The sequence below is a fragment of the Garra rufa genome, chromosome 1 (assembly GCF_049309525.1).
Source record: "Garra rufa chromosome 1, GarRuf1.0, whole genome shotgun sequence".
NCBI classification, from domain to species: Eukaryota; Metazoa; Chordata; class Actinopteri; order Cypriniformes; family Cyprinidae; genus Garra; species Garra rufa.
This window is the reverse complement of record NC_133361.1, coordinates 22519406-22546834: the sequence shown is the minus strand read 5'-3', so window position 1 is coordinate 22546834 and position 27429 is coordinate 22519406. Positions and strand designations below refer to the sequence as shown.

Sequence of the window (27429 nt, the reverse complement as noted above, 5' to 3'; positions counted from 1 at the left end):
GATGATTAAAAGTATTCTTATCTACTGCCTACCTAAAAAGCACATCCCTGAATCATCTATGCGTAAACACACAGGCTACTGTACTCGCTCATGATGGTTAAAATGTTACAGGCGTAAGTAGACGCGCTCGCTTTGCTGTGCGACGCAGTGACGCTTCATTATTTACAGTGCAGAAGCAGCGGCTGAGTCTCGCTCAGAGCGCGCTATAAATACAGCAGCGCGCTGGTCACTCCACAGTCCGCTGCGAACTCCGTTGTGCTCTCTGCGTGTTTGATCTAGTTTATACACGTTTCTATAACGCTTTCTCAGACAATGAAGACCTCAACAGCACTAATAGTGAATACTAATATTTAGGCTACAAGGACAACTTTATTCGTACTGGAATAATTTTTTTCTTCTCAGGAAAAAGTAGTAAGACTGTAAACGGACGATGATGGGAGTTTGATATCGCCTTTCGATTCTCAAGAACTGTTTCAAGGACTGTTTTTTTTTTTTTTTTTTTTTTTGGAAAAAGATATAATGAAGATTTGTAGGTGGGGTAATCCAGCCTTGGATAATCCAAAACGCGTCTCAAATGGTAAATATTACACTTTATTTGGTCATTTTGCATTAAAATAGGCATACATTTAAAGTAAAGTAGCAGCAAAAAAAATCAAAGATAAAGTCTGAAACATGTTTTAACTGCAATGCAGATATATTGTCAAACCAAAAATTTGTTAAGACACCAGATATCATTTTTGATATTTTTTTACTAGCGGGTGCAGGACGCTATAGTTCATTTATGCAAGTGAGGATAGCCAAATAAAGTAAACTGTGACATATTATATGCAAAAAATCTTACATCATATAGAGGACTACCAGTAAAATTGATTAAAATGGAATAAAATTGAAGAATTTGGCACCAAAAAATTATTTGACACGTTTTGTTAATTAACTTTCTATCAAAGTTATCTGACATTATCAAGATGAATTTGTTCGGACACAGTTTAACTCTTGAGTTCTTGTCATATTTTATTACCATTTCTAAACTATAGCGAATAAACTGTGATAATGTGAAAAAATTGAAGGTGTCGTAATACATTTTGGTTCGACTGTAATTCATTGTGATTATCAAGATGAATTTGTTCTGATATAGTTTAACTCTAAGTTCTTGTCATGTTTTATTACCATTTCTAAACTATACGCAATAAACTGTGATAATGTGAGAAATGTTAAGCTAAGTAATAATCTAATTCATCTGACCCATTAATGTAATCAGATTCCCAGCAAAGTGTTTACACTTGTTAAACATTGCTTCCTTTTTTTTTTTTTATCTTTGTATCTCCAAACAGTTGTTTAGTTCTTCTTACAGCAGTGACTGGTCAGAAGTGTTGATACACTGCACTTTATTTTTGCTATTTCATGTACCCTAAAGCGGAAGTTGTGCAAAAACAATGTTCCCATTCACTGAAGTTTTTGAAAGGTGTGTCAGTGTATCATTTTAGACCTCTCGACATAATTTCCCTCATTGAATGTGTGTACATAAACAAGGGAAAAAAACAGGAAGGGATGTAATCACTTGCTTATTATTGCTCATTAAATTGTCCCAAATGGATGAACTCTGTGGCCAAAATAAGCAGTGCATTCCTATTTTTACATATTTGTAACACTGGACCACAAAAACCATCATAAAGTGAGATTTATACATCATCTGAATAAATAAGCTTTCCATTGATGTATGATTTGTTAGGATAGGACAATATTTAGCTGAGATACAACCTAAAAATCTAAAAATTAAAATATTGAGAAAATCACCTTTAAAGTTGTTAGCAATACATATTACTAATCAAACATTAAGTTTTTATATATTTACAGTAGGAAATTTACAAAATATCTTCATGGAACATGATCTTTACTTAATATCTTAATGATTTTTGGCATACAAGAGAAATTGATCATTTTGACCCATACAATGTATTTTTGCCTATTGCTACAAATATACTCATGCTACTTAATCTCAGTTTTGTGACATATTTATGCTCTTGTCTCCATAGATATGTATCTCTAAATACAGTGGTGCTCGTCCCAAAGCCTGGAGATGTTAGCCAGCCAATGCTGCAACAGATCAGCCCTGGATGTGGATAAAGCACCCAGCAATCAGTCCCTGCAGATGCCTGGAGTGGTACCGTTGCCCTGCGGGGAAAACCTGAACACCACAACCGACCCCACGGCAGCAGGCCTGTCCATGACCCTGGGTATTGTTTCCAACATAATAGCACTGATCATCCTGGCTAAAGCGTACGCTCGCCTACGGAGGCGCTCGAAAGCCACATTCCTGCTGTTTGCCAGTTCTCTGGTGGCTACGGACTTTGCTGGCCATGTTATTCCAGGCACTCTGGTTCTGCGACTCTACTTGTCTGGCACCCCTGGAGGACTTTGTAACCAACCCGACGGCACCTGCCATTTCCTGGGCGGCAGCATGGTGTTCTTCGGCCTATGCCCGCTGTTTCTCGGGTGCGTCATGGCGGTGGAGCGGTGCATGGGAGTGACGCGGCCTCTCCTGCACACCCGCGTGGTTTGCACGGCCCACACCAAGATGGTGCTGGTGATGATATGGCTGTTGGCTTTATCTGTAGCACTGCTGCCCTTCTTTGGCCTGGGCACATACACCTACCAGTTTCCATGGACCTGGTGCTTCATTAAGGTGTTAGACAATACCAGTATCACAGATGTGATATTTGTGCTGCTGTTTTCTGGACTGGGACTGGCCGCTCTGGCCGTGGCATTGGTCTGCAACACCATCAGCGGGGTGACGCTGGTCATCGCCCGTCTGCGCAGAAAGAAGTGCCACCGCAGATCAGCTAAATCACATGACATTGAGATGGTGGTACAGCTGGTGGGCATCATGGTCACTTCTTGCATCTGCTGGAGCCCTCTGCTGGTGAGTGTGGCTATTACAACTTAACCATTTAAACAACTATCTATCTAACTATTTATCTATCTATCTATCTATCTGACTGTAGAATGAAAAAACATTACAATAAGCTCCAAGTACTTCACATACAAACAAAAAATAATCATAAGATTAAAGATGAAATCAACCACAAACTATAGATCAAAATATAAAACAAAAAATGCTGAAAATACTGTGTATATTTTATTTTTTATTATTATTATTTGTATTAGATATTAACATTGTATTAGAAGTGACAAAGTGTACTTTTTAAAATACTGATTTATATGCTTGAAAATTCTATAAATAGACATTATATCTAATTATGCATGTCAAGAATGAAATACAACTATTTTATTATTTTAAAGACTTTTTTTTAAGTTTATCTGCGTAGGAATCCTGTAGGAAAGACAAATCACAAAAGAGATCGAGATCTCTGTAATGTCTCAACAGTTTCTTCTAGAAAGCAATACGATTAAATAGAAAACAAAGATTCCTTCTTAGATTTTCTTCAGAGAAAAAAAAAACCCTAGTAATTTCACATATTTCCTCCACAATATGTCTCAAACTGTGTGTAGATTAGATTAGCCAAGATACCATTATACCAAGAAGTCTGCAGTCAAAATTCTAAGAATTGTAATATGAACATTTCTTCACAGAACAAATTCTGTGGAAGTTGGCACTTCAAAAACTCTTTAAAAAAATCTATAAAAAGTTTGGTTCCCATACTAAAAGGCATGCATTTTTTCAATGGTTTTAAATATGTGACCCTCGACCACAAAACCAGTCAACAAGGGTGATTTTTTTTTAAATTGAGATATATACATCATATGAAAGCTAAATAAATAAGCTTTCTGTTGATGTATGGTTTGTTAGTATAAGACAAACTATTTGAAAATCTGGATTCTGAGGGTGCAAAAAAATCTAAATATTGAGAAAATCGCCTTTAAAGTTGTCCAAATTAAGTTCTTACCAATGCATATTTCTAATTAAAAAAATAAGTTTTAATATATTTACAGACGGAAATTTACAAAGTATGTTCATAGAACATGATCTTTACTTTATATCCTAATGATTTTTGTCATAAAAGAAAAATCGATCATTTTGAGCCATACAATGTATTTTTGACTATTGCTACAAATATACCTGTGCTACTTAAGACTGGTCTTGTGGTCCAGGGTCGCATATATTATATATTTTAAGCATCAAACACGACTGAGGATTTATTATGATCAGTGAAATTACTAGAAATACTGCTGTTATACCATGAATTTGCATTGCTTCATCCACTGACTATAACTAACTTTCTCTGTTTTTTTTCTGGCAGATCTTCGGTCTGATGTCAGTCATCCGCTCTTACAGCGGCTCTATGGAGGGTGATTTGGACACCTACAGGACTTTAATGGTAACGGGGGTGCGTCTGGCCTCCTGCAACCAGATTCTGGACCCCTGGGTCTATATCCTTCTACGCCGGGCCGTCCTCAGAAAGATCTACCACATAACCACCGGCCGCAACATACTTAGAGGGAGCACATTCCGGAGATGGGAGATCAGCTCCATCCAGAACTCAATAAAAAACGCAATTAATCGGAACTGATGGGTATGAGCTTGTCCACATGGAAGAGACTGGGAAAAGGGAAAAAATACGATGGTATTAGCCAAAATTGTTGCAGTGCAGCATTACTTAAAGCAGTATTGTTTAAATGGTGGATGAAGAAGCAGTGTTCTGGAATGGTGGGGTTCTGGAAGTAAAAATCCTGTTTGTTTACTCCATGAAGAAACTGACTTCAGCAGCAATGTATAAATGTTTAAAGATGGAGCTTCCATTTTTTGTCATTTAATTGCCAAATTTGAGTTTGAAACAAATATCTGACGCTGGACGCAAAACCAGTCTTAAGTAGCACGGGTATTTTTGTAGCAATAGCCAGAAATACATTATATGGGTCAAAATTATCAATTTTTATGCCAAAAATCATTCGGATATTAAGCAAAGATCATGTTCCAAGAAAATATTTTGTAAAATTCTTACTGTAAATATATCAAAATGTCATTTTTGATTAGTAATATGCATTGCTAAGAACTTTTGGACAACTTTTTCTCAGTATTTAGATTTTTTGGCCCCCTCAGATTCCATATTTTCAATCAGTTGTATCTCAGCCAAATATTGTCCTATCAAACTCTGTTGAAGTATTGTCTAGAATGCCTATGGAGAAAATGAATGGGAAGATAGTTCTGGAACCAAGGCTGCTGAAAAAGTTGGCAGTCACTGTTGCACTCTGTTGAGTGAGTCTGATTAATGACAATGTGAAATGGACTGCAAACATGCCCTCCCATGTAAACCCAAGAGAACGCCGAGAAAAGGAAATATAAAAAGGACAAGAGGACTCACAGGAGCAAAGAAAATAAATGTTGTTTGGGCCTGGGATTTAATAAGCTAGTTAACACGCACCATCTCTTTTGGTGATTCATTATATGCTTCATTGTAAAATGATGCTTCTAGTGACTTCATGACAAATGTCTTTGAACATGAAGCTTTGTTTAGCTTCAGAGCTATTGCAGTCCACATACAGTATTACATACAGTATATAACACTGCAACCTAAAGACTGAACTTTTACGTGTGCATGACCGTTTCAGTGTTCTCGTATCTGTATATTTGTGCCTTGCCCAATTATTTGTGATCTTGAAAAGCTATGGAATGTAGAAGCTATTGAATATTATTTTGACAAATAAAGATTTACTTCTGGAAGATTCTCTGTTTCCGTTTCTATGTCAGAATGTTGCATTTACTTCTATGAGGCCTATAGCTTTCTCTTTGACAAAAAAGGTACAAAGCTGTCACTAGTGTACAAAAGCCACATCTTTGTACCTTATATTCTCTAAAATACTATATATTAGTATCTTAAAAGTGCATATTAGTTTCTAAAGTGTAAATATTAATACCTAAATGTACCTTATTGGTACATTTTGAAAAGGTATACTATACTGCCTCAAATAGAATTTTAAACCTTTTTCTGAAGAGCAGTTTGGTAAGTAGATTGATCATTTCTCAAAATAGAGGGTTTGCACTTATGTCACGATTTTGGTTAGTTACCCAGATGTGCGGCCATGTTGGCGATACTCGGATGTAAACAACAGCGTTGCATGGTTAATGTACTACTGAATACGTTGTTCTGCTAATTTATGCTGTCTAAACCATGAAAAAACATGTAGAAGCTGCTAAATCATTTAAATGACTAAATACGCAGAAAAGGTCACAATATTTTGACAAGCTAAAGTTAATAGATGGTAAAGATATGTGTGAGCAGTATTAATTATGATTGTAGCCTAATATTTCACCTTCCTGAATGGAAATGATAAGAACAAACACAAATGTTGTCAAAATACTTGCCCTGGAAATCCTGGTTCAGTTTGTCCAACCACAAACAGTGTTGCCAAGTCTGCGGTTTTCCCGCGAAACTGGGCTAGTTTAACACTATTGCTGGGGGTGTTTTTTCGTGTCCGCAGGTTAAAACGACCCCAAAAACACCCCAGAACGTGATTTTTACTGGGGGACCCCCTTAAAATGCCCTTGGGTTAGTTTTGAGTAGCAATTGGGCGTGTTTTGTTGTGAAAACCTGGCAACCCCGACCACAAAAGCCTTTTGTCTCTTAAGACAGGTTTTTGCACTCTTCTCTTTGATTTGTTATAACTTTTTAGCAGTCTATAATACTTTGAATGTTTTTTAACCTGGTCTGACCGATTAGTACAGCCCAAAACATTACAATAATTGGCCGTTTTTAGCAACAATAATGAGCAAAATATGCGTGTTTAGTTTGGTCCAGTGACATGAGGCGTCGTGAAAGCATGTTTGTAAATTGAATAGGTCTGGGCTTCTGGTGTCATTAGCTTCCAGTAAATTTTAGCTGTACAAAACAGCTCGTTTTGCTGTTATTTTAATGTATTATCCTAATTATGAACACACTGGTTTTGTAGTGCAAACAGTTTAACCGTTTACTGCACATTCTCTTATCTATTTTCATAATGAACGGGAAGTCTCACTTATTAGCACTGAAAAAAGGTGGATAATTGGCCACATCTTTCTCTCCTTTAGCATTGTTTTTATCTTTTTGGTGACAAACTGCGCCAAATGCAAAATGAAACCATCTCAAATAATGCAAGTAATTTTTTTCAGGAAAAATAGAAGAAAAGCCACATGGTAACACAAGTTCAACACTGTTCCCCCAGAGGCTGCATTTTTCTTTGTGTTACATCGCCATCAAACGACCAAGCCCGTGTCCTACTGCTGTCTATGACTCATTTTGATATATAATAATAGTCATTCATTTGTCTTATTTTAACACTGTCTCTCAATTCGCATTACATATTGAATAGTTTTGATGCATGGAAAATTGACCGTAACAAATTTTCTCGTCGGATGCCTTCAAGCGAAAGAAAGAAAGATGTGTTTGATTTTGCAGTCGCCATTCTGAATGACCAAGCTACGCCCTCGCCATTCATTGCCGTCTGTCGGTGACGCACTAATGATCCTATTGGTCAACTGACATCACGTGTTCAACTGTTCCAGTTTAAGCGCACGCCGTTTCTCGACAGCGGCAGAACAGCGGACAGGCGCGTCTTCGTCGCTGCATTGGTGAGTAATAAAACATGAACCTGTTCGATGTTATGTGGTTTAAAATATTTTGAGCTGCAAATTTATCGAATGAATACGTTTTAAGTTCATTTAAATGTGTCGTTTCAACGCTTAAATTTAGTAAAAATGTTCATGCTCGGTTAGCAAATGGCTATAGCTAGCGATTAGCACGCTAGCTTCTTATGCGTTACACCAAAAAAGCGAGAATTGAGCATTACTCGACGATTTTCTCTTACATTTACGTTTGGGTGCGTTATATAGACTTATTTTCTGTTTCTTTTTTTAGTTGAATAAGCACTCTGACACAGTTTTAAGTTTTGAGGGAGGTTCACGACCATTTTACGTTTTTCGGTGTCGGGCCGTGTCTCAAAACCAAACGCGCGCTTTGGTCAAAAAGCGTTTTTGGGGACAAAAACTGATTTGCATGTACAAGCTTAACCTTTTAATTCTGATTGTGATCTTGAGGACCGAAATGTATTGTGTATGAAGGTAGATGTTTGCGCAAACCAGCGAAATGCTGTCCCCATTGTATGGCTGCAATAAAATGGCCGCGCTGCTGTGCTGTAGTGTATACTGCGTTTCACTTGTTTGCTACGAGTATTATGTTACTTTAGATACAACATCACGTTATGTTGATTTTTATGTAAGAGATACACGCTTATTGTTGTTCTACTAATTTTACAGTTAAAGAGGCTATTTCGGTGTCAACAAGTGCGTCTTTTGCTGGTTAAATGTGCAGAAATTATATAACACAACGATGTAAAATAGCACAGTGAAAGACCTTTTACATTTAATATTTACAGATTTTAGTTTTATTTTTCCTAATTCTATTAGCGTAAATGCTCCGGTACTACTTCTACTTTGTGATATTTGAAGCGTTAATGTTGTTTTTAAAATGAAATGATAAATTGAAAACTGTACAAGTAGTATGCTGTAATGCATAGACGGATGTTAATGTTACATAATGTAACGGTATAAACTAAATATTTTACACGGTTTTTATCAATTTAAATAGGCTTCATACGTAAATATAGTGCTTGATTTTAATGCTGAGGGTCTGTGGCATCTAAAAGACATATAAAGTGGATATAATGCAATACAGCTTCTTTGTCCTGCCTCTTATTTTATTCCAGTTGAGGTTCTTTTCAATTATACTTGCCTCAGGTCTGTATAGTTGTGATGTATGTAGCTTTTTATAACAATATTAATGGTAGAAAGACAGGTTTCACAGCTGTAGAGCAGAAGTGGCAGATGTGAGATGGCTCAATAGTGAATTGCGAGATCAACAAATATATTTCCTGGCACGTTTTGCCCAGATAAAGAGGTGCAAATGGCCAGTGAATGGCTGGTTTTTCACTTTTGTGAAAAGCATGGAGACAATAGCAGGAAATGAGTTTGAGGGTCAGTCATACATTTTAGATTTACGTCCGTTTACAATTTCAGTTTGATAAAAGGTGTTTTTCCTAAATGGGTTCATGAAAGGCGCTTTAATGTCTTCTGAGCTGCTTGGGCAGCATCTCTTAGGCCTGGATGGTATTATGGGCTGTATTGAGTCACTGTTTCCATGGAGATCTGAATATGCCATGCTCCTGATCTGTGAACATTTCCCTGGGTGCATGTAGGGGATTATATGGATTAGGCCTTGATTTGTGTGGAATCTGAAACTGCCCTGTTTTAGCCTTTTGTTAAACAATGAGGATAGTGTATTATATCATGATACTTCTATTTGTGTCTGCTGAATGAATAAATATAGCCATAACTATATATTGCACTACCTTTTTATTTAAAACTGATTTTTTTCATTACAGACCAACTGGAGCAGCATTCCTCTGCCACATTCAGACAAACACTGCCAAACTGAAGAACTACTTTGTAGCCAATATGGTAAAGTACACATACTTGTCTGATTTCTAACTAGGAAAAATGGTAATGCAAATTGCAATAAATCTGTTAACTAGTGCTTATGCACCATTTACTAATTAATTATACAAATATGCCAGCAATTACACCGCAACCATACTGATTATTTATCCTGATACATACATGACCCTAGACCCCACTACCATAAGTAGCATGGGTATATTTGTAGCAATAGCCAAAAATGCTTTTGTGTGGGTCAGAATTATTCAAAATGATGATTTTTATTTTGTTCCAAAAATCATTGGGTTAAAGATCATGTTCCATGAAGATTTTGTGAATTTCCTATCGTAAATGTGTCAACTAAATTTTTGGTTGGTAATATGCATTGCTACAAACATCATTTGGACATTTTTAACAGGTTTTTTTTTTGTTGTTGTTGAGATTCCTCAGTTTCCAGATGTTCGAATAGTTGTAGCTCGGCCGAATATTGTACTGTAACAAATAGGGCTGTGCAAAAATATTGATACATCTAACTATCGCGATAATTTCTTTTACGATAGCGTATCGATAGTCGATCCTCAAGTATCGATCCAACGGCACCCCCTGCCCCTTGAATGTCAAGTTCATTTTATTTTCGATATAACGCCAGATCACAATAGAAGGCATTTAAGGTTATCTTTCCTATAGAACAGGTCTATACATTGTTCTTTTATTAAACAAACTAAATTGCCTCGCGTTATTTATCTTATTTACACAAAGGCATGTCATTTCTGTCTCTACATGGTCACGCGTTTACAATGTATCCTCCGTGAAAACACAGACGGGATGGCGCTCTCCATTCATAAAAAAACAATTTTACTATAGCGTGGAATGCCACCGATTAGTCGATTTTTAGATTAATAAATCAAGAGTTGGTGAGTCACTTAATTCAAATCGCGGGATGGACTAGTGTCTGAAAACTCAAATGCAAAAAGACCGTTTATATGAATCCTGCATGTATACTAATACAAACTATTGCATCGCAATATATCGTGTTATTGGATCGTGACCCATTTATCGTAATGTGTATCATATCGTAAGGCCCTTGCCAATACACTGCCCTAGTCATAAACCATATATTAATGAAAAGCTTATGTATTCAGCTTTTACATATTTAAATATCAATTTCAAAAAATGGACCCTTATGACTGGTTTTGTTGTCCCAGGTCACACTTTTATTTATTATATCCAGCTAATTAGGCTGAAATTTGCAGAAATGCTACTGTTCAAAGACTTGGAATTGGTATGACTTTAGGCTACATTTATTTGATAAAAACAGTAAAATCAGTGACTTAAATATTGCAATAAATGTTATATTTTAACTTTTTTTAGTTATGTGCTGCAAAGCTAAAATGCTGTTGCACAAGAAACGTATATTAGAAATATAACGTGTTCATGTACTTGCAGTCTCTTCTGATCAATTTAATGCTTGTACTAATTTCTTAAAATAAAATACAGTTGGACAAATTTATTCAGACGCTTTTAGGTGTTCGCACACTATCAGTTTATTTCCTGTAGTTTAGGAAATGATAAAATATGACGAGCTCAAGAGTTAAACAGTGTCAGAACATGTTAATGTCAGACAACTTTGATAGGAAGTTTGTAACTAAACATGGTCAGGTCAAAGTGTCAAATCAAATTTGATCCAATTTTTATCAGTTTTACTTGTAGTCCACTGTATGAAGCTTTTTTTTTTTCTTTCTTTCTATAAATGTCACAGTTTACTTTATTTTGCTGTCCTCACTTACATAAATGAACTATAGTGTCCTGAACCAAGGGGAAAAAAAAAATCAAATATCTGGTGTCTGATTAATTTTTGGTTTAACTTGTCCTGTATATTAATGCTTTTCTCTCTTTGTTTCTGTGAAGCCGCCTCCAATCCGTCACCGCTCCATGCGCATCTTTGTGAACGACGACCGCCATGTGATGGCCAAACACTCTGCCATCTATCCCACCCAGGAGGAGCTGGAAGGGGTACAGAACATGGTGTCCCACACCGAACGTGCCCTCAAGGCTGTCTCTGACTGGCTGGATGAGCAGGAGAAAGGAAGCGCCAAAGTGAATGCCTTGGACTCTGATGGAGATGGCGAGAAAGAGACGTGAGAAATTTGTGTCTTCTGTTCACTATGTAACTTTACTGATTAGTTATTGGTGTGTTATGTAACTGCTTCTGATATTTTGTCCTCCAGTGAACCAAAGTCAATGGATCAGCCTACACGTTCCCTACGTGGAGTCATGCGTGTGGGGCTGGTAGCTAAAGGTCTATTGCTGAAGGGAGATCTTGATCTGGAGCTTGTGCTGTTGTGCAAGGACAAGCCCACCATCACCCTGCTGAAGAAAGTGTCTGACAACCTTGCGGTGCAGCTTAAGGTATTTCAGCATCTCTGAGTTTAAACTTTGGCAGAATTAAAAAGGCTTGAACGAAGCTCAATGATCTCTTCAACAGGTCATCACCGAAGAAAAATATGATGTTAAATCGTGCATCCGTGATGCCACCATTACCATCAAGAACTCCAAGGAGCCACCTCTCACCCTCACCATTAACCTGACTTCACCTCTCGTGAGGGAGGAGGCTGAGAAGCAGGCCGCCGGAGGTAGGTTTGAAATCACGTGCCTTATGGTTCCTCTAACCACCCCACAACCCCAGATGCAGATGGGATGGACTCAGGCAGGGATATTGTTTATTGGGCCTTCAATGGAGCTTGGGGATATTGTATACAGACTAGTCATGTAACACAATGTTTACTGCCACTTGAAGTCTCACAGTTCCATGCAGCCTAATGTTAGTGTTGATGGCCCAATATACAGTAACATAAGTGATGGGTAAAGCTGTAAATAAGACCAAGTTCCCTTTAAGCTATTTAAAAGGAGAGTTTACTGAAGGCTTACTGAGAATTAAGAAACCAAATCACAAACCTTGTTGTTTGCATGTGTTCGTATAATGGAACAGTTTGCATTGCAGCAAAAATGAGAAGCAGAAGTATTGTCGAGTTCTGGTTTGTTCGCCAGGACTTGTTGACAGCCTTTCTCTAAAAGGCTAGACGGAGGGCAGGAGGGTTATAGATAATGCTAGACATTAGGACACTGTTTAAAGAATAGATTAGACCTACTATTATAAAACATGGTCACAGTAACTCAATGGATCTGCAGATTAGAGCTTTGTGGGCAACTTTAAGTTGAATGAAGAGTGTTTTCAGGGCTGGAGTGTTGGATGGGGAAAATACTGAAATATTAACTTGTTTCGGTGGGAAAACGATTGACCTTTTGGCTAAACCCCGTTTTTACAATCTGGCAGCGTTTGCCATTCATTTTTTTTAACTGAAATATGGTTAAATGTTGCTACTAAATCTATAAAATGTACTGATACAGTGGACTGTCCCCTATCAAACCTAAATCATTTGTTCATAATTAATGTTAATATTTGTTTTTTGTTTTTTTTCTACGTCTTGTTTTATGCTTTTTGGAACTGGAAAAAAAAGTCAGATTGTGATTCTTACTATTAGAATAATTGAATCCAATTAATGTAAAAAATTATATGCAATAAACTTTTCACCTCTATTTGAGCACATTCTACTGAATGACACTTAATGGGGTTTTTTTTTTTTTTTTTTTACCTAAGTGAAGCAACAGTAACTGAACGGTTGCGGGGCTTAGCGAAGGGTCAATCGAAAGCGAATTTGAGTCCGAACTCAGCCTAGCCCTATCTGTGACCCCCTCGGTTAGTGACGCCTGCCTAGGACCATCACGAGCCATCAGTTTTGCTGCAGTGTGGACTCGTTTTGATCATACCTCTTGTGTATCTGACTACTGCTGCCTGTGGTTCAAAATCTGATTCTCTCTGTCAAGCCTTCTAGTTTGTCAATTTTAGGGACGCTGGACCTTTGACCAACTGGACGCTCTCTGTCTCGGAAGGGGCAAGGCAGTGCACCCAGAAAAAAAAAAAACAAGGGGGTGAGGGGGAGGGGTTCCCCCATGTCACATGAATGCACAAAAGCACTCCGATCTCACTGATGCACACGTTTTTAGCCATAGAAGATCCTCTCTTTAACATGCACGCACTCACTCACTGTACACCTTCATGCCACAAGGACTCTGTTCCAAATCATAGTGAGCTGCCTACCTAGACGCCACCGTGAGGCATCATTGATGAAGATGGAGAATTGTCGGCCAAATCAGAGATGGCATCGCATGTTTTTGTAGTTAGTCTAGAAAGCATTTACGCTTCTATCCAGAGCGTTATGGAAAACTTTCAGTTGAAATACTTAATTCATTTTAGAGTTTTTATGTAAAGTAAACTATATGTAGGCTTTTAAAGTCCTCTTATAATATTTCTGCTTGTGACTTAACATGAAAATTGCTAAGGAAGCTAGCATGGCATTAAGAAGCAAGCATTATGATGGTTTTGTGCCAAAATTGTATCTATAGTACTTGCGTGTAAAGTGAACGACTAAAAAGGTTTACGTAAAATACCAATTTAAAAGTAGCGTTTATTTGAAAATCTGAGAGTGCAAAAATCAGAATATTGAGGAAATCGCCTTTAAAGTTGTCCAAATTAAGTTTTTACTGATGCATATTGCATAAGTTGATATTTATGGTTGGAAAAATGTTTTCATGGAACATTAATGCTTAATATCCTAATGAGTTTTGGCATAAAAGAAAAATCATTTTGACCCATACAGTGTATTTTTGGCTGTTGCTACAAATACCTGTGCTACTTAAGACTGGTTTTGTGGTCCAGGGTCACAGACTTGAAGTACATTTATATAATTTCAACTTGTGACTTGCCATGAAGTAGCTAAGGAAGCTGGCATGGCATTAACTCACCAACCAACCAAAGCGTTAGGATGGTTTTGTGCCAAAATTTGATCTAAAATGGTGCACTCTCATGTAGTGTGATTTTTACGTAAATCATTTAATTAAAAAGTACAGGTATGAATGGTTGTCAATTGTAAAAATGAATTTCGATGTGCTATAAAATTGTTACTTGCCATGAGCATTTATATGCATGTGTTTAGTTTACATTTTAAGTTGAAATTAAGTCTCTTTTCCAATGTAGTAATAATAATAATAATACATAATTAAGATTAGTTTATAATTATTATTTTATATATATATATATATTTATTATTATTATTATTATTATATATATATATATATATATTTTTTTTTTTTTTTTTTTAAGGCTCATTTAGAGTTTGTTGAAAACCGGAAGTATGAAATGACTAGATTGAACCATTTTATTGTCAAAGTGTGGCCTCACTTGGGTTTGGAACAGAGGCGGATGCTCTGGCCACTTGTAGGTTTCTGGAAGGGTTGCTCTGGTTTGGGGGGGTTCCCCCTCCTCTCCCCTCCACTGCCTTTGGTAGGGGTCATCTGCCTCCTCCCCCCTGGCCGTGAGACAGAAAAACCCCTTGGTCAAACTGTACCTTGTCTTCTTATTCCACCTGCCAATAGAAACGCTATCAGTCAACGATCCTCCGGATGTACTGGACAGGCAGAAATGCCTGACTGCCTTGGCGTCCCTCCGCCACGCCAAGTGGTTCCAGGTTTGCATCTTGTCTTTATTTGTCTTCTAGTAGTTGAGTTTGTTTTTATTTTGTTTCCGTGTTAACCTTATTTCATGCTGTTTATTTATTTATTTATTTATTTTTTTTTTTTTCAGTTGTTTGTGTGGATGTTTTTTTCTGTGTAGATTTTATTTGTGGGAGTGTATTTGCCTCCAGTAGAATGTCATATTCTTGCTGGATGGTTTTGAATTGCGTTGCCAAGGACATCTTTGTCAATGCTGTCTGACCTCTGCCTGGCTAATTTAATTAGGTGTATTATCGCATTGATAACTGTTTACCTTTTTGAGACGTCATTGCCAGTACCAACTACCGCTTTTACGACCCCGCTTAATATTTGAAGTTTTTAAACACCATTTTTAAATTCAAATATCAATGCAATTGGCAGGTGCAATATTTCTGCAGCTGTCCAAACAGTTTAACATTCTTCAATAGTGATTTTTTTTTTTTTTTTTTTTCTGCTATATTGTCCTTTTGCAAGTGTTCTGTGTTCAGTGCAGTTTAATTTCAACAGCTTTTTTTGGCATTTCGATTGCTGTAATTTGACGACTTGGAGTATTATAATTAAATGCAGACAACAGACAAACATTAAGATAAACCACCTAAAAAAAAAAAAAAAAAAAGTATATAATATAACTGTCTCAAGGTGCTATATCTAGCATTTCAGCTATTGTCCTTATTTTTTTCATATATATTACATTGTGTAAATGTATGTTAAACTTTAAATGATTAACTTGCATAAAATTTTCACTATAGTACAGAGTTTACTGAAATTGATTAAAAAAAAATACTGCCTCAAAAGCTTGTACTGAAAACAGAACATTATTAAAAATGAGATTTAATGCACCTTTTCTGCTATATTAATGTGTTAATGGTTTCATTGAAAACCTGCAGTGCCTTTTAAAAATGCAGCTGCATTTTCCAGATTTAATCCGTATCTAGTATCAACTGATGTTTAATGTCTAATCAGAAGGCCGGCTACAAACTCAAGCTCTGTTGTGTTCCTCATCTCTTGAGCTTGAAGTTTTTTTTTTTTTGTTTTGTTTTTTTTTTTTGTTTTTTTAAATCTGCTCTTATCTGTCATATGTAGCTAATTAATTGGCTTTTTTTGGTAACTCTTAACCATTTTGCCACCTTTTCTACATTGCTAATGCTTATCGACACATTATTCAGTATCGGCAAATCTCACCACTTTTGTTTATTGCTTTGGTGTTGTGCCACATTATGAGTGCATGAGATGAACCGGTGGGTTCTATCCCTCCTGCTTTTGTCTCTAGGCCAGGGCTAATGGACTACGCTCCTGTGTGATTGTCATCCGTATCCTGAGGGACCTCTGTGCTCGTGTTCCCACCTGGGCCCCTCTGCGAGGATGGGTATGTACAAATTTACATTGCAACAAACTGGTGTTATAATAATGTGTATCATTTACACTGGTGCAAAACAGTGCTGCATTAATAGACGAATGGCCCTTCATTCTAATCACAGAAAATGAAGTGCTGGTCATCCACTAAGCTATATATGTATAGTCTACATCAGAAATGCCTAGAGTTGTCTCCTGATAAACTTTGATTTGGTTTGCCATTAAAGAGGGTGGAAAATAAGGGGAAAAACCATGCTGTTGTGTTATGTCTTATTAGTCAGTATTTAAAATCAAACCAATTGACAGTAAGTGTATTAAATTACCCTTTTTTGTGATTTTAATGCATTAATTTGGAGCAAATATGGAAGAAAATGCATATTTAATGCACCAACCCAGCCTAGACTTGTACATTGCATGCAGTTGCTTAGTGATGATTATGACAGGATGACTAACTGCATGATTCAGCCTGTTAAACCGTTATGTGCCCTTAATTCACGATATGAGAGCAAAAGATGTCCTTGCATTTATTAGGGATGTAACAATATCATAAAAGAATAACTTCAAAATGCACAATTCTTTTATCTAATGCACTTTGAAAGTGAGTGAATTAACTTGTACCTGAACTTTAGGGGACTCAACCCTCTTTTTAGTTGTGGTATACTGTCTCCGTCTAAATTGCATTCACACTGGTGTTTTAGGAAGCCAAGCAAATTAGAATATATAAGAATTATTTTATTGTAACTCCTATGACTGTAATGGCCATATTGTAAAACAATTGCACTACTTTACAATTACAATACTACTACCCAAATTTCTACATTTAAAGGAGAAATTCTGAATTTGGACTGCAGTAACGTTACCCATTTAAACCGCTAGCTGTCAGCAATTCATACTGCACTTGAGCTTTTATTTTGAGTGACAGCTCTTTTCTTTTAATGAAAAGCTTCATTGAAAACAGGCTTACAAAAACTCATCTTACTAATGTAGTGAATTGCTGTAGTCCTCTGCCATTGAAAATAAAGAGTATCTAAACTCACAGTGCATGCAATAAACAACTTTACTGCATTCATTCACTGTGAACTGAGTCGGTCTGAGACACTAAGGCGATCAGAACGTGATCCAGCGTTTTCAAAGTGTGCGCTTCGCTTTGAAACCGAAAAAAAAAAGACTACGAAGCCATATTGTGCTTTTGGTTTAGTTGATTTGACTGATGCTGTGCCAAAGCATAATGGCCCAAAACAACTTTAGAGACCTTTCATGTTAGAATAACAAGTTTAAGTTGTATCAAATCTACACTTTTGCCTGGAAGACCTATCATTTCATACTTTCATATTAATCGGCACAAACTTTTTCATGTTTTCTATAAAATCTACTTTATAGATGCAAACGTTTGTTGGCGTCCATGTGATGTGTCTCTTGTTTCTTAAAGCCCTTAGAACTGCTGTGTGAGAAGGCGATTGGCACTGGGAATCGGCCAATGGGAGCAGGAGAAGCTCTCCGTAGAGTTCTCGAGTGTCTCGCATCTGGAATCCTAATGGCTGGTAAGTCATCTCTGCATTTCATATCTAAAACTGATTACAAAATGACTGTCCATCAGAATATCAAAATGCAGTATGAGAGACCATTTTGGATGCACTGTCTTCACATCATAGCACTGTTGTGTTGTATTGACCAATCAGCATTATGTAGGACTGAGAAGGCTTGAAGGATGTTTTGACATTTAATTTGAATGTGAATTTTCTGCTTTAGATGGTTCAGGCATTTGTGACCCTTGTGAAAAGGAGGCAACAGATGCCATTAGTCACATGGATCGCCAGCAGCGGGAGGACATCACCCAGAGTGCTCAGGTTTGTCCAGAATTTACCTTTTATTACAGTTTTGCATTGGTTGCTTGCAGATCTCATTTGAGCATTATTGAAGATGTTGTCATCTTTTTGGTTCACAGCATGCCTTAAGGCTTTCAGCTTTTGGACAGCTGCACAAAGTACTCGGCATGGATCCACTTCCTTCAAAAATGCCCAGAAAGCCAAGAAGTGACACACCTATTGACTACACAGGTAAAAATGAAAGGAAGTGGAAGTTTATTTCTTGATGGATGTTTTGTTGTAGGTAGAAGCTTGATGTGTAATCTTTCGTGTCCACAGTTCAAATCCCACCCAGCACAACCTACGTGCCCCCAATGAAACGCCCCATGGAGGAGGAGGAGGCTAATGATGAGAAGAACCCAAACAAGAAGAAAAAGAAGCTGCAAAAGAAATGTAAATGCTTTTCAGATGTTCTTAATTTGCTTGGAGTTATGCACGGAATTGCACATAAAACTTTTTGTTTTCTGGCCTTCAGCTCCAGAGGACAAAGCGGAGCCACCACAGGCCATGAATGCCCTGATGCGTCTGAACCAGCTGAAGCCAGGTCTGCAGTACAAACTCATCTCCCAGACCGGGCCAGTCCATGTACCCGTTTTTACTATGGCTGTAGAGGTGGACGGGAAGAACTTTGAAGCTTCTGGTCCCTCCAAACGCACTGCGAAACTGCACGTAGCTGTCAAAGTAAGTGACTGTAGTGTAGAACATTTAATTCTCTGGCTTACTGGGTCAGTCTGAAACGGTAGAAGCTGAATTTTGTTTCTAAATTTCTTTTCAGGTTTTGCAAGATATGGGTCTGCCAACAGGATTGGAGCAAAAGTTAGCTGACCTGGTGAAACTTGAGGAGCCTGTCGCCACACAGGAGACTTTGCCCGCTGTGACCCAAATGGAGCCCGAACCAGTACCAACCTCAGACAGCCCCACTGACGAGGTACTAAAGATGTCTCTTAACCAAATGTATCCATGAAGTCACATATGTAACCCTGGATCACAAAACACGCAATAGCCAACAGTGCATATTATGGGTCAAAATTAGGAAGTTTACAAAGTATCTTCATGGAACATTATTTTTGCCATAAAAAGTGTAAGTATATTAAACATAATTTAATTAGTGATCTGCATTGCTTAGACCTTCATTTGGACAACTTGAAAGACCATCTATATAATATATAATTTTATTTTTTGGCAACCCAAATTACTTTAGAATCCAGATTTTGTTGTATGTGGACAAATATTGTCCTATCCTAACAAACCATACACCAATGGCAGTCTTATTTATTCAGCTTACAGATGTATCAAATTACAATTTAAGAAAATGTAATCTTACAACTGGTTTTGTGGTCAAGGGTCACAATGTAATGTCCGGATTGCAATACATCAGTTAATAACTTGCCAGCAATTTAATGATGCAAATAAAAAAAGGTTTAATTTATAAAGATTCATGAATTCAAATATTAAAGTTTTAATTTCAAATGATATGTTTCTTAAAATAAAACAAGACTTTAAAAATCTTACTGACCACAAACTGATGAGATTCAAACTGATAAGTGACATTAAAGACTTGAATGTTTTGTTACACTATACATTAAAAAAAAAAAACGATCCACAAATTAAGCAGCACAACTTCATTTTCAACATTAATAAGAAATCAGCATATAAGTAATGGCTGCTGGAAATTCAGTTTTGCCATCACAGAAATAATTTAACCTTTTCTAGTGTAATACCATTTAAAACACGTTTTAAAAGATAATATTTCACAATTTTGTCTTCATTTATTAAAAAAAAAATGCAGCCTTTGAGCACGAGAGATTACTTTCAGAAAGATCTTACTGACCCCAACCATTTAAACGGTGTATTCATCACTGAATGATTTTCTTTAGCTGTACTATTTAATGCATGTAGAGAAGTGCAAATTCTGTTTTCATTTTGACTGTTTAGTCATGCCTGACCTCTAGCAATGCATGTTACTCAGTCTTTAAAGAGCTTTTTTTTTTTTTTTTTTTTTTTTTTTGGTCTGTCAGAACTCTCGTCAGCAAGGACCCATCCTAACCAAACATGGAAAGAACCCTGTGATGGAGCTCAACGAAAAACGCAGAGGACTTAAGTACGAGCTCATCTCTGAGACCGGTGGAAGCCATGACAAGCGCTTCGTCATGGAGGTGAGGACCAGTGTTAATTGACAGCAAGTTTTGATTTACAAATAGGCAAATTATACATGTTTACCACATTCATTCTTTCAAGCACATTCATTTATATAAATTTAGATTAATCTTTATTAGTGCTACTAAAGTGACTCAGTCAAGAGCAATGAGTTATTTTTGTTTGATTATCAATACCACAGACAGCAACTAAATTATGCTGTGGTCCCTTTAAATCCGAACGCATGGATTCAATGTACTGATACACGTCTGATAGTCTCCCAATTGTTTACGTTCACCTAAGATTTAACCGATTGTTTACGTCTATACTCATCAACATGGGTAAGTCGCCTTTTTTGTGTGTTTCTCCTTTCATGAGACGCGAAACTTACTCGTGTGCTGTGTGAGAGGCGCTCAGAAAACCGGACCGAATTAAGTTCTCTTTTGCGTCATCAAATTTATCCATATGTCTGCTCTTCTCTTACTCCCAGATATTGGCTTTTTTTTTTTTTATGTTTTATGAGACGTGCAGCAGAGGTATGCCAGCTTATGTTTACGATCTATCCCACAGAATAGATCAATAGGCTATGATACAGTTCATATATGTACGCATCTAACCTCCTTACCGCGCAACAGATTCGTTCTGAATGAATCTCTTCCGAAATCGTCCCTCCCTAACCTTTTCGTCTCGTTTTTATTCGTTGACAAATGTCAATACGTTTGTCATTCAAAATGAGTTGAATGTTGTTGATGAAAATAGACAAATTATTCGTCAAATTAACACTGGTGAGGACACAATTTCAGAGACACGATCTAGTGTTTTTTTTTTTTTTTTTTTTTTTTTTTTTTTTTTGCACTTATGTGGACAAATTCATCTTTTATATTCTAGGCAGATCATATAACAACTGATTTCCTTGATTTCAGGTGGAGATTGATGGACAGAAGTTTCAGGGTACCGGATCCAATAAAAAAGTGGCTAAAGCCTATGCAGCACTCGCAGCCCTGGAGAAGCTCTTCCCAGAAGGCTCCAACGCTGAAGTAAATAAGAAAAAGAAAATGCCTCCAATGGTACACCTGACTCTTTCTGTGTTCAGTGTCGTTTTGGTCTCCGCATATGTATTTGGTGTCTAATTGACTGATTTGCTAATTTTAGCACCCTGCTGGATTTGGGATGGTGAGTGGACCACCTGCTGACATGGCAGTCAATCCCAGGGGCAGAGGAAGAGGACGTGGCAGGGGCCGTGGTCGGGGATTCAACAATGGTGGAGGATTCAATCAAGGTACAGTTCCAGTGCTGTTTAAAGGCACTGTGCATTAGACATTTGGACAAACCTTCACACTTAGGCCTAGTTTACAGTGTTAATTAAATGTGACCCAATTCTGGTTATTTGCTCTTTGGTGACACATTTGAAGCATTGGAGATCAAAGCCTGCAGTGTAAATAAGGCCTTGGAGACCCATCTTAGCTGAATTGCAATTTCAGTCAAACAATTTAATGCCTAACTTTTGACTAAATATGAAAAACTACTTGTAACAGCAGCTGACTCCCTTACTTTGACATCCGTTTTGGTGGCAAATTGTTTAACTGCCGCAATTCTTAATCAGAACAAATGTATCTAGTTTCAAAGCAAGTATTTGACATTAGGACCTGGATTTATAGACCATGCTTAGCCTAAGACAGGATTAGGCCATAGTTCATTTAAGACACTTAGAAACGTGCCTTAGAAAAACATTACTTTTGTGCATCTTGAGAGAAAGGCACTGATATATTTTAAGATCAGTTTCTTTTAGTTGAAATGGCTCTGGCTTACATCTTAGCCTACGACTAGGCTTAAGCATTTTCTGTGAAACCAGGGGTAGATGTTTTAAAAAAACATTTGTGTGTAGTGATGGGGAAAAGGCTTGATGTCCTGAAATGAATTTTTGTAATTATGAGAGAATAATGGAACAACGGGAAATGTTTCTTCTTAACGTACTGCTACAACTAAAATGCGCAATCGCATTTTTAAAAGCTGGATATCGCAATACCTTTTTAGTACCGATATGTTGTGCAACACTATACAAAAGGTTACTAAATACTGTAATGTTCATTGTTTGTTAGTTGATACATTAACAAATGTCCTGTTACTACTTTTTTTTTTTTTTTTTAAATACATTAGTGTGCTGAATTTGAAGTGAATTTATGAACATGAGTTATACCTTAGATTTTGTCTGAGAAAATAAAACTGCTGTGAATTTGCATACAAGCATGTGCATATTCTTACTTTATATTTTTGTCTCATTTTAGGTGGATATGGCACATATGGATATGGTGGCAACAACAACTCTGGCTACAGTGAGTATTTTCCTATTTCTAAATACCTTTTAGCATTTTAGCTAGGTTTTTTTTTTTTTTAATGTAAGATTTCTCTTTATGGCATAAGTTGTTGCCATTTCAGTTATTTGACTCATCTCAAGTTAAATAGTCTGTGCACTTTGCTCTGCATCCATTTAAACTGCTACACTGGTAGTTTTGGGGACATTTAATGATGTCTTTCCGTGTAAGTGTTCGCAATTGTACTTTCCTTTTGATTTTACATTTCTCTGCTTTGTTGTGCCATGGGACGCAAACTTTCCTCGGCGAAAAACCCGAAATGTTCCCAACATGCCACGCCACTTTCTGAGGAAAGACCTTCTTGAGGGTGACCGGAGCAGAGAAATCTAAAAAGAAAAACAAAAAAAACACACAAACTATCTTTGACCTTGATGATAACTGATTGACATCCTTGACTTATGCCCGATGGCATGGCCAACACAGAAGACGTCTAATTCTGTGCTTCTCTGCTCTGTCTCACCCTTTAGGTGACTTTGTCTCAGACTCCTATGGCTACCAAGAGTTTGCGACATAAACCGCCCAGTATTTTCAATAAGCACACAAATGTGAAACGAAAAATAGAGAGCGTTGTGGAGAGAAAAAAACACTGGTTACCCACATTATGAACTCGTTTCCTTGTGATGTACACCCACAATCTCACCTCAAAAAACCTGCACCAACGATCAACTAACACTGTGGATGTGAACGGGAGTTTCTGCCTACGGAAATCAAGAAAAGCAAGACGTATTATTTGTGCTGCGATCTGTGCGGACTGACCGTAGCAGTTTTGGACCGACATTTCATAATGACTGTATCTTCACTACCGCTCTCAAGACACTGCATAAGCCCTTTTTTTTTTTTTTTTTTTTTTTTTTTTTTTTTTTTTCTTCCCAACAGTTTAGTAGTTTTTCCTGGAGGGATTTTAATTGTCACTTCCATACATTGCCATGTCTTTAATGTTTTAAAGTTTATTTATTTTCTTTTTTTATTTTATTGTGGTGAATGCCTTTGATTTGTGAGGAAACTGGGTTTTGTAAGGAGTAGGCACAGATTTTTATAATCAATATTATCAATTCTGTGAACTATTCATCGAATGGGGTATATTTGCTGCATTTTTTTTTTTTTTTTAAATGATGTTTGTGGATTACGTCTCATTTTGCAATAAATTCGAGTTAATTTACAAATCTGTGACATCCATGTAAATTGTATTTATTTTAACTAAACTTGGGGGTTTTTTGTGTGTAAATGTGTTATGGAAAACTTAGAACGCATTATGGTTTAAAACCCTTTTCACGCTTCAGTATTTAGCGCTTTTGGCTTCTCTTCAATCCAAAAAAACAACATCTTTGTATCCACCTTTTTTCGACCCATAAGTGATCTTATGGGTGAGACTTCCGGTTTATACGTCGCCATGTGGAAATGAGAGGAATAGCAATGTGCTGTAAAACTGTTTGCACTATAAACCAGTGTGTTCATAATTTAAGATAATGCATTAAAATATGGCAAGACTCAAGAAACCGACCTCTTGCATTTAAGAAAAAGGTGGCTACAGATACGCAAAGCCAGTATTAATTACCGCAGTTGCTTTTGAACCACTAATAGCACGTTTTTGGAAACTAAATTGATCTTAAGAGTTCACACTAGATTTTGCGCATGCCTAAGTGTTTGACAGTTCAGCGGTTGTGTGACATCGAACTCTGAAGCACTTTTTATTTAATACACATTCAATGTATAACATCCGGAGTGTAGTAATATTCAATCTGCAAAGTTTGAGTTTTTCAAATTTGGCTCTAATGCATTGATCTTCTGTTGGTCACATCTTGGTGAAATACAAATCCTCAATTGTATACTTTAACTTGTAGAGCAGGGGTGCCCAATCCTGTTCCTTGAGATCTACCTACCTGCAGACTTTAGTTCCAGCCCTGCTCCAACAAAGCTGTCTGTAATTATCAAGTGCTACCTAAGAGATTAATTAGCTGGTTCAGGTGTTTTAATCAGGGTTGGAGCTGAACCTTGCAGGATAGTAGATCTCCAGGAACAGGATTGGACACCCCTGTTGTAGAGCAATGAAATGCGAAAATCTTAAGTTTGCGTTTGTGCTCTCTTGCATTGCATGCGTTTAAATGGAAGTGAATAAAGTGTAGTGAGACATTTGGCTATTTCAAGACAAGAAAATATGGATTAGTCCATGGTTCTATTGAAGTATTTATCAAGTTTGTACTAAAAGCCAATAATGTTTCAGTTTTCTAATATGAACTGAATTAGAATGAAACGTTCATCTGTTAACATTTTCTGTGTTCCTCTTCAGATTTTTATAATAACGGAGGCTCTAATGGTGGGCCAGTGGCCTCAGGTCCTGCATCATCAGGTCCAGGCACAAACACATCTTCTGGAGGCGGAGGAGCACCAGGGGTTGGCAATTTTGGCTCATATTACCAGAGTGATGGAGGCTATTCATCCCCTACCGGAACCCCCAAACCGGTCGGTAAGAAGCCGATGCCCATGCACCCAAACACCAAGCCTCCAGGACCTGGAATGGGCCAAGGGGGTTCCTTCGGACAGTACGGCCAGGGCTTTGGACAGAAGAAGAACTTCGGCCAGGCTCAAGGTGGCGGCGGCGCTGGTGCTGGTGGTGGAGGAGCAGGAGGTGGAAACTTCAACTACAGCACTGCTTATCCCTCACAGGTGACTGGAGGACAGGAGTACAACTATGAAGGTGATGAACAATTTGAGTTACAAGTTCTTAATTAGTAACTTAGAATCGTTAAACCAAAAATTAAACTTTCTGAAAGTGCATTTACCCTCCGGCCATCCAAAATGTAAATAAGTTTGTTTCTTCATGAGGACGGATTTGGAGAAACTTAGCATTATATCGTTTGTTCACCAATGGATCGTTTGCAGTGAATGGGTGCCGTCAGAATGAGAGTCCACACAGTTGATTAAGAAATTGGAATCCACAAGTACTCCATACCACTACAGTCCATCATTTCCTGTCTTGTAAAATGAAAAGCTGTGTGTTTGCAAGAAACATCCATTAACACATTTTTAACTTTTAAACTCTTGCTTCCAGTGAAAATATTTAATAAGTTCCTAATATTGATTTATTCCGGTGAAAAGGTTGTCTTGTCTGAATCGGGAAAGAAATACTAGCCAATCAAGCATGGTTTACATGCAAAAACTGTTCTAAACAAACTTGCAGCTTTTTGCATTAAGAAACATTAATTGATGAACTAGAGTCGTTTTGTTTACTTGCGGATTGTGATGTTTTTATCATTTGTTTGGACTCCCATTCTGACGGCACCCATTCACTATAGAGGATCGGTTGGTGAGCAAGTGATGTAATGCCACATTTCTCCAAATTGGTTGAAATGAAGAAACAATCTGTTTGAATTTGTTCAGTGGATTTTCATTTTTAGGTAAACTGTTTCTTTAAGACCTGTTCACACCAAGAACTATAACTTAATGTATACAGCAGTTTTTTTTGTTGTTGTTGTTGTGGTGTTTTTTTTTTTTGTTTTTTTTTTTGTCAGTTTTCTTTCGTGAATCAGCTGATTTAAAATGATATTGTTTTGAAACTTGGTGAATGGTCTTAACTCATTTACTTTTTTCTTTAGTTTGTAATGACTAATTCTGATTGGTTTGTCTCTTAGGTTACAATAACCAGGCAAACTACAGCTCACAGGGTGGAGCCAACCAGAATTTTGGTGGTAACGCCGCCCCCTACAACAGCGGACCAACAGGGTACGGCCGGGGCGATCCCAGTATGAATTACCAGTATCGATAAACCTGCCTTCCTATGCGCAGTCCTGCATCATTTCCAAACAAGGAGCATCATCCGTTTTGATTCTGTCGTTCTTGATTTTTGGTTTCTATAACCGTCAGCTGAGCTAAAAAAAAAAGGAAAGTACTAGCGGTCTCTAATCTTTGTGCGAAATGGTGTATTTTCATGTTTCTTTTGAAGTTTGTTTTATTTTTACTTAATGTGAACTCCCCCAAACTACTGCCCTCAAAAGGGATAAGTGGGAAAAAAGAAACACCCAAAGCGACGCATGTGAGGACCTGATAATTTGTTAATAAGCAGTGACAGGACATCCAGTCCTTGAGTGATTTTAACCATTCTGACATGTATAAATAAGACGCATCTCAAGTTGTAAATCACTAGTTTTATGATTTTTCTTTTCTTTTTTCCTCTATTTGACCAGCAACATTTCATGATTTTTGACTGTAACTAGGCTTTTCTTTTAAATTATGAATGCACACGTGACATTGTTTTAAATGGTTATGTGATTGTGAAAGTTGTGACGTGTCAGGTCGTTGTAGCATTGGCTGTTTTGGGTGGGGGACCTTTATTTTTCCGAACAATGTTTAAAGAGTGTGTGGTGTTTGTAATAAAGGATTTTATTTTGGAGGATATCTGTTTTCTGCTGCGTTTTTGAATGCGCTTCTCCAGGTGTTTTGCTTATACTTGTCTTTACACAATATACAGTTTGGTCCAAATGTCACATTGGAATCTGGTATTAAAATGTAATGTAATTTGAAACCTGAAAATAAAGTTTTAGGATACAATTTTATAATGGATACAATCTTTTTTTAATGTGAATGCCACGATTGAAAATGCTGGTAGTAATAGTAATGCAAATCTTTTGTCTAAATGTGTAAGAATTAATGTGGAAAGCTGCAAGCTTTCCTT

General features: G+C 37.2%; 2 protein-coding genes across 3 annotated transcripts; both read left to right on the top strand.

Moving 5' to 3' along the window:
- Nucleotides 1-253: 253 nt before the first annotated feature.
- Nucleotides 254-5680, top strand: ptger1b (prostaglandin E receptor 1b (subtype EP1)). The gene is made up of 3 exons (XM_073849011.1): nt 254-577; nt 2034-2920; nt 4260-5680. The coding sequence occupies exons 2-3, from the start codon at nt 2078-2080 to the stop codon at nt 4527-4529; spliced, it is 1113 nt and encodes a 370-aa protein (XP_073705112.1). The 5' UTR covers nt 254-577; nt 2034-2077; the 3' UTR covers nt 4530-5680.
- A 1809-nt stretch (nt 5681-7489) lies between these two features.
- ilf3b (interleukin enhancer binding factor 3b) lies at nt 7490-27313 on the top strand. 2 transcript variants are annotated; one of them, XM_073837503.1, is made up of 19 exons: nt 7491-7564; nt 9373-9448; nt 11333-11562; nt 11653-11833; nt 11910-12057; nt 14918-15009; nt 16305-16400; nt 17817-17928; nt 18137-18234; nt 18333-18444; nt 18532-18645; nt 18728-18933; nt 19028-19180; nt 20271-20408; nt 21312-21455; nt 21541-21667; nt 22674-22721; nt 25048-25455; nt 26390-27313. In XM_073837503.1, the coding sequence occupies exons 2-19, from the start codon at nt 9446-9448 to the stop codon at nt 26521-26523; spliced, it is 2544 nt and encodes an 847-aa protein (XP_073693604.1). In that variant the 5' UTR covers nt 7491-7564; nt 9373-9445; the 3' UTR covers nt 26524-27313. The 2 variants fall into 2 exon arrangements, with proteins under 2 accessions (XP_073693612.1, XP_073693604.1); XM_073837511.1 differs by lacking the exons at nt 25048-25455; nt 26390-27313 and adding an exon at nt 23228-23605 and having other exon boundaries at nt 7490-7564.
- Nucleotides 27314-27429: the final 116 nt, after the last annotated feature.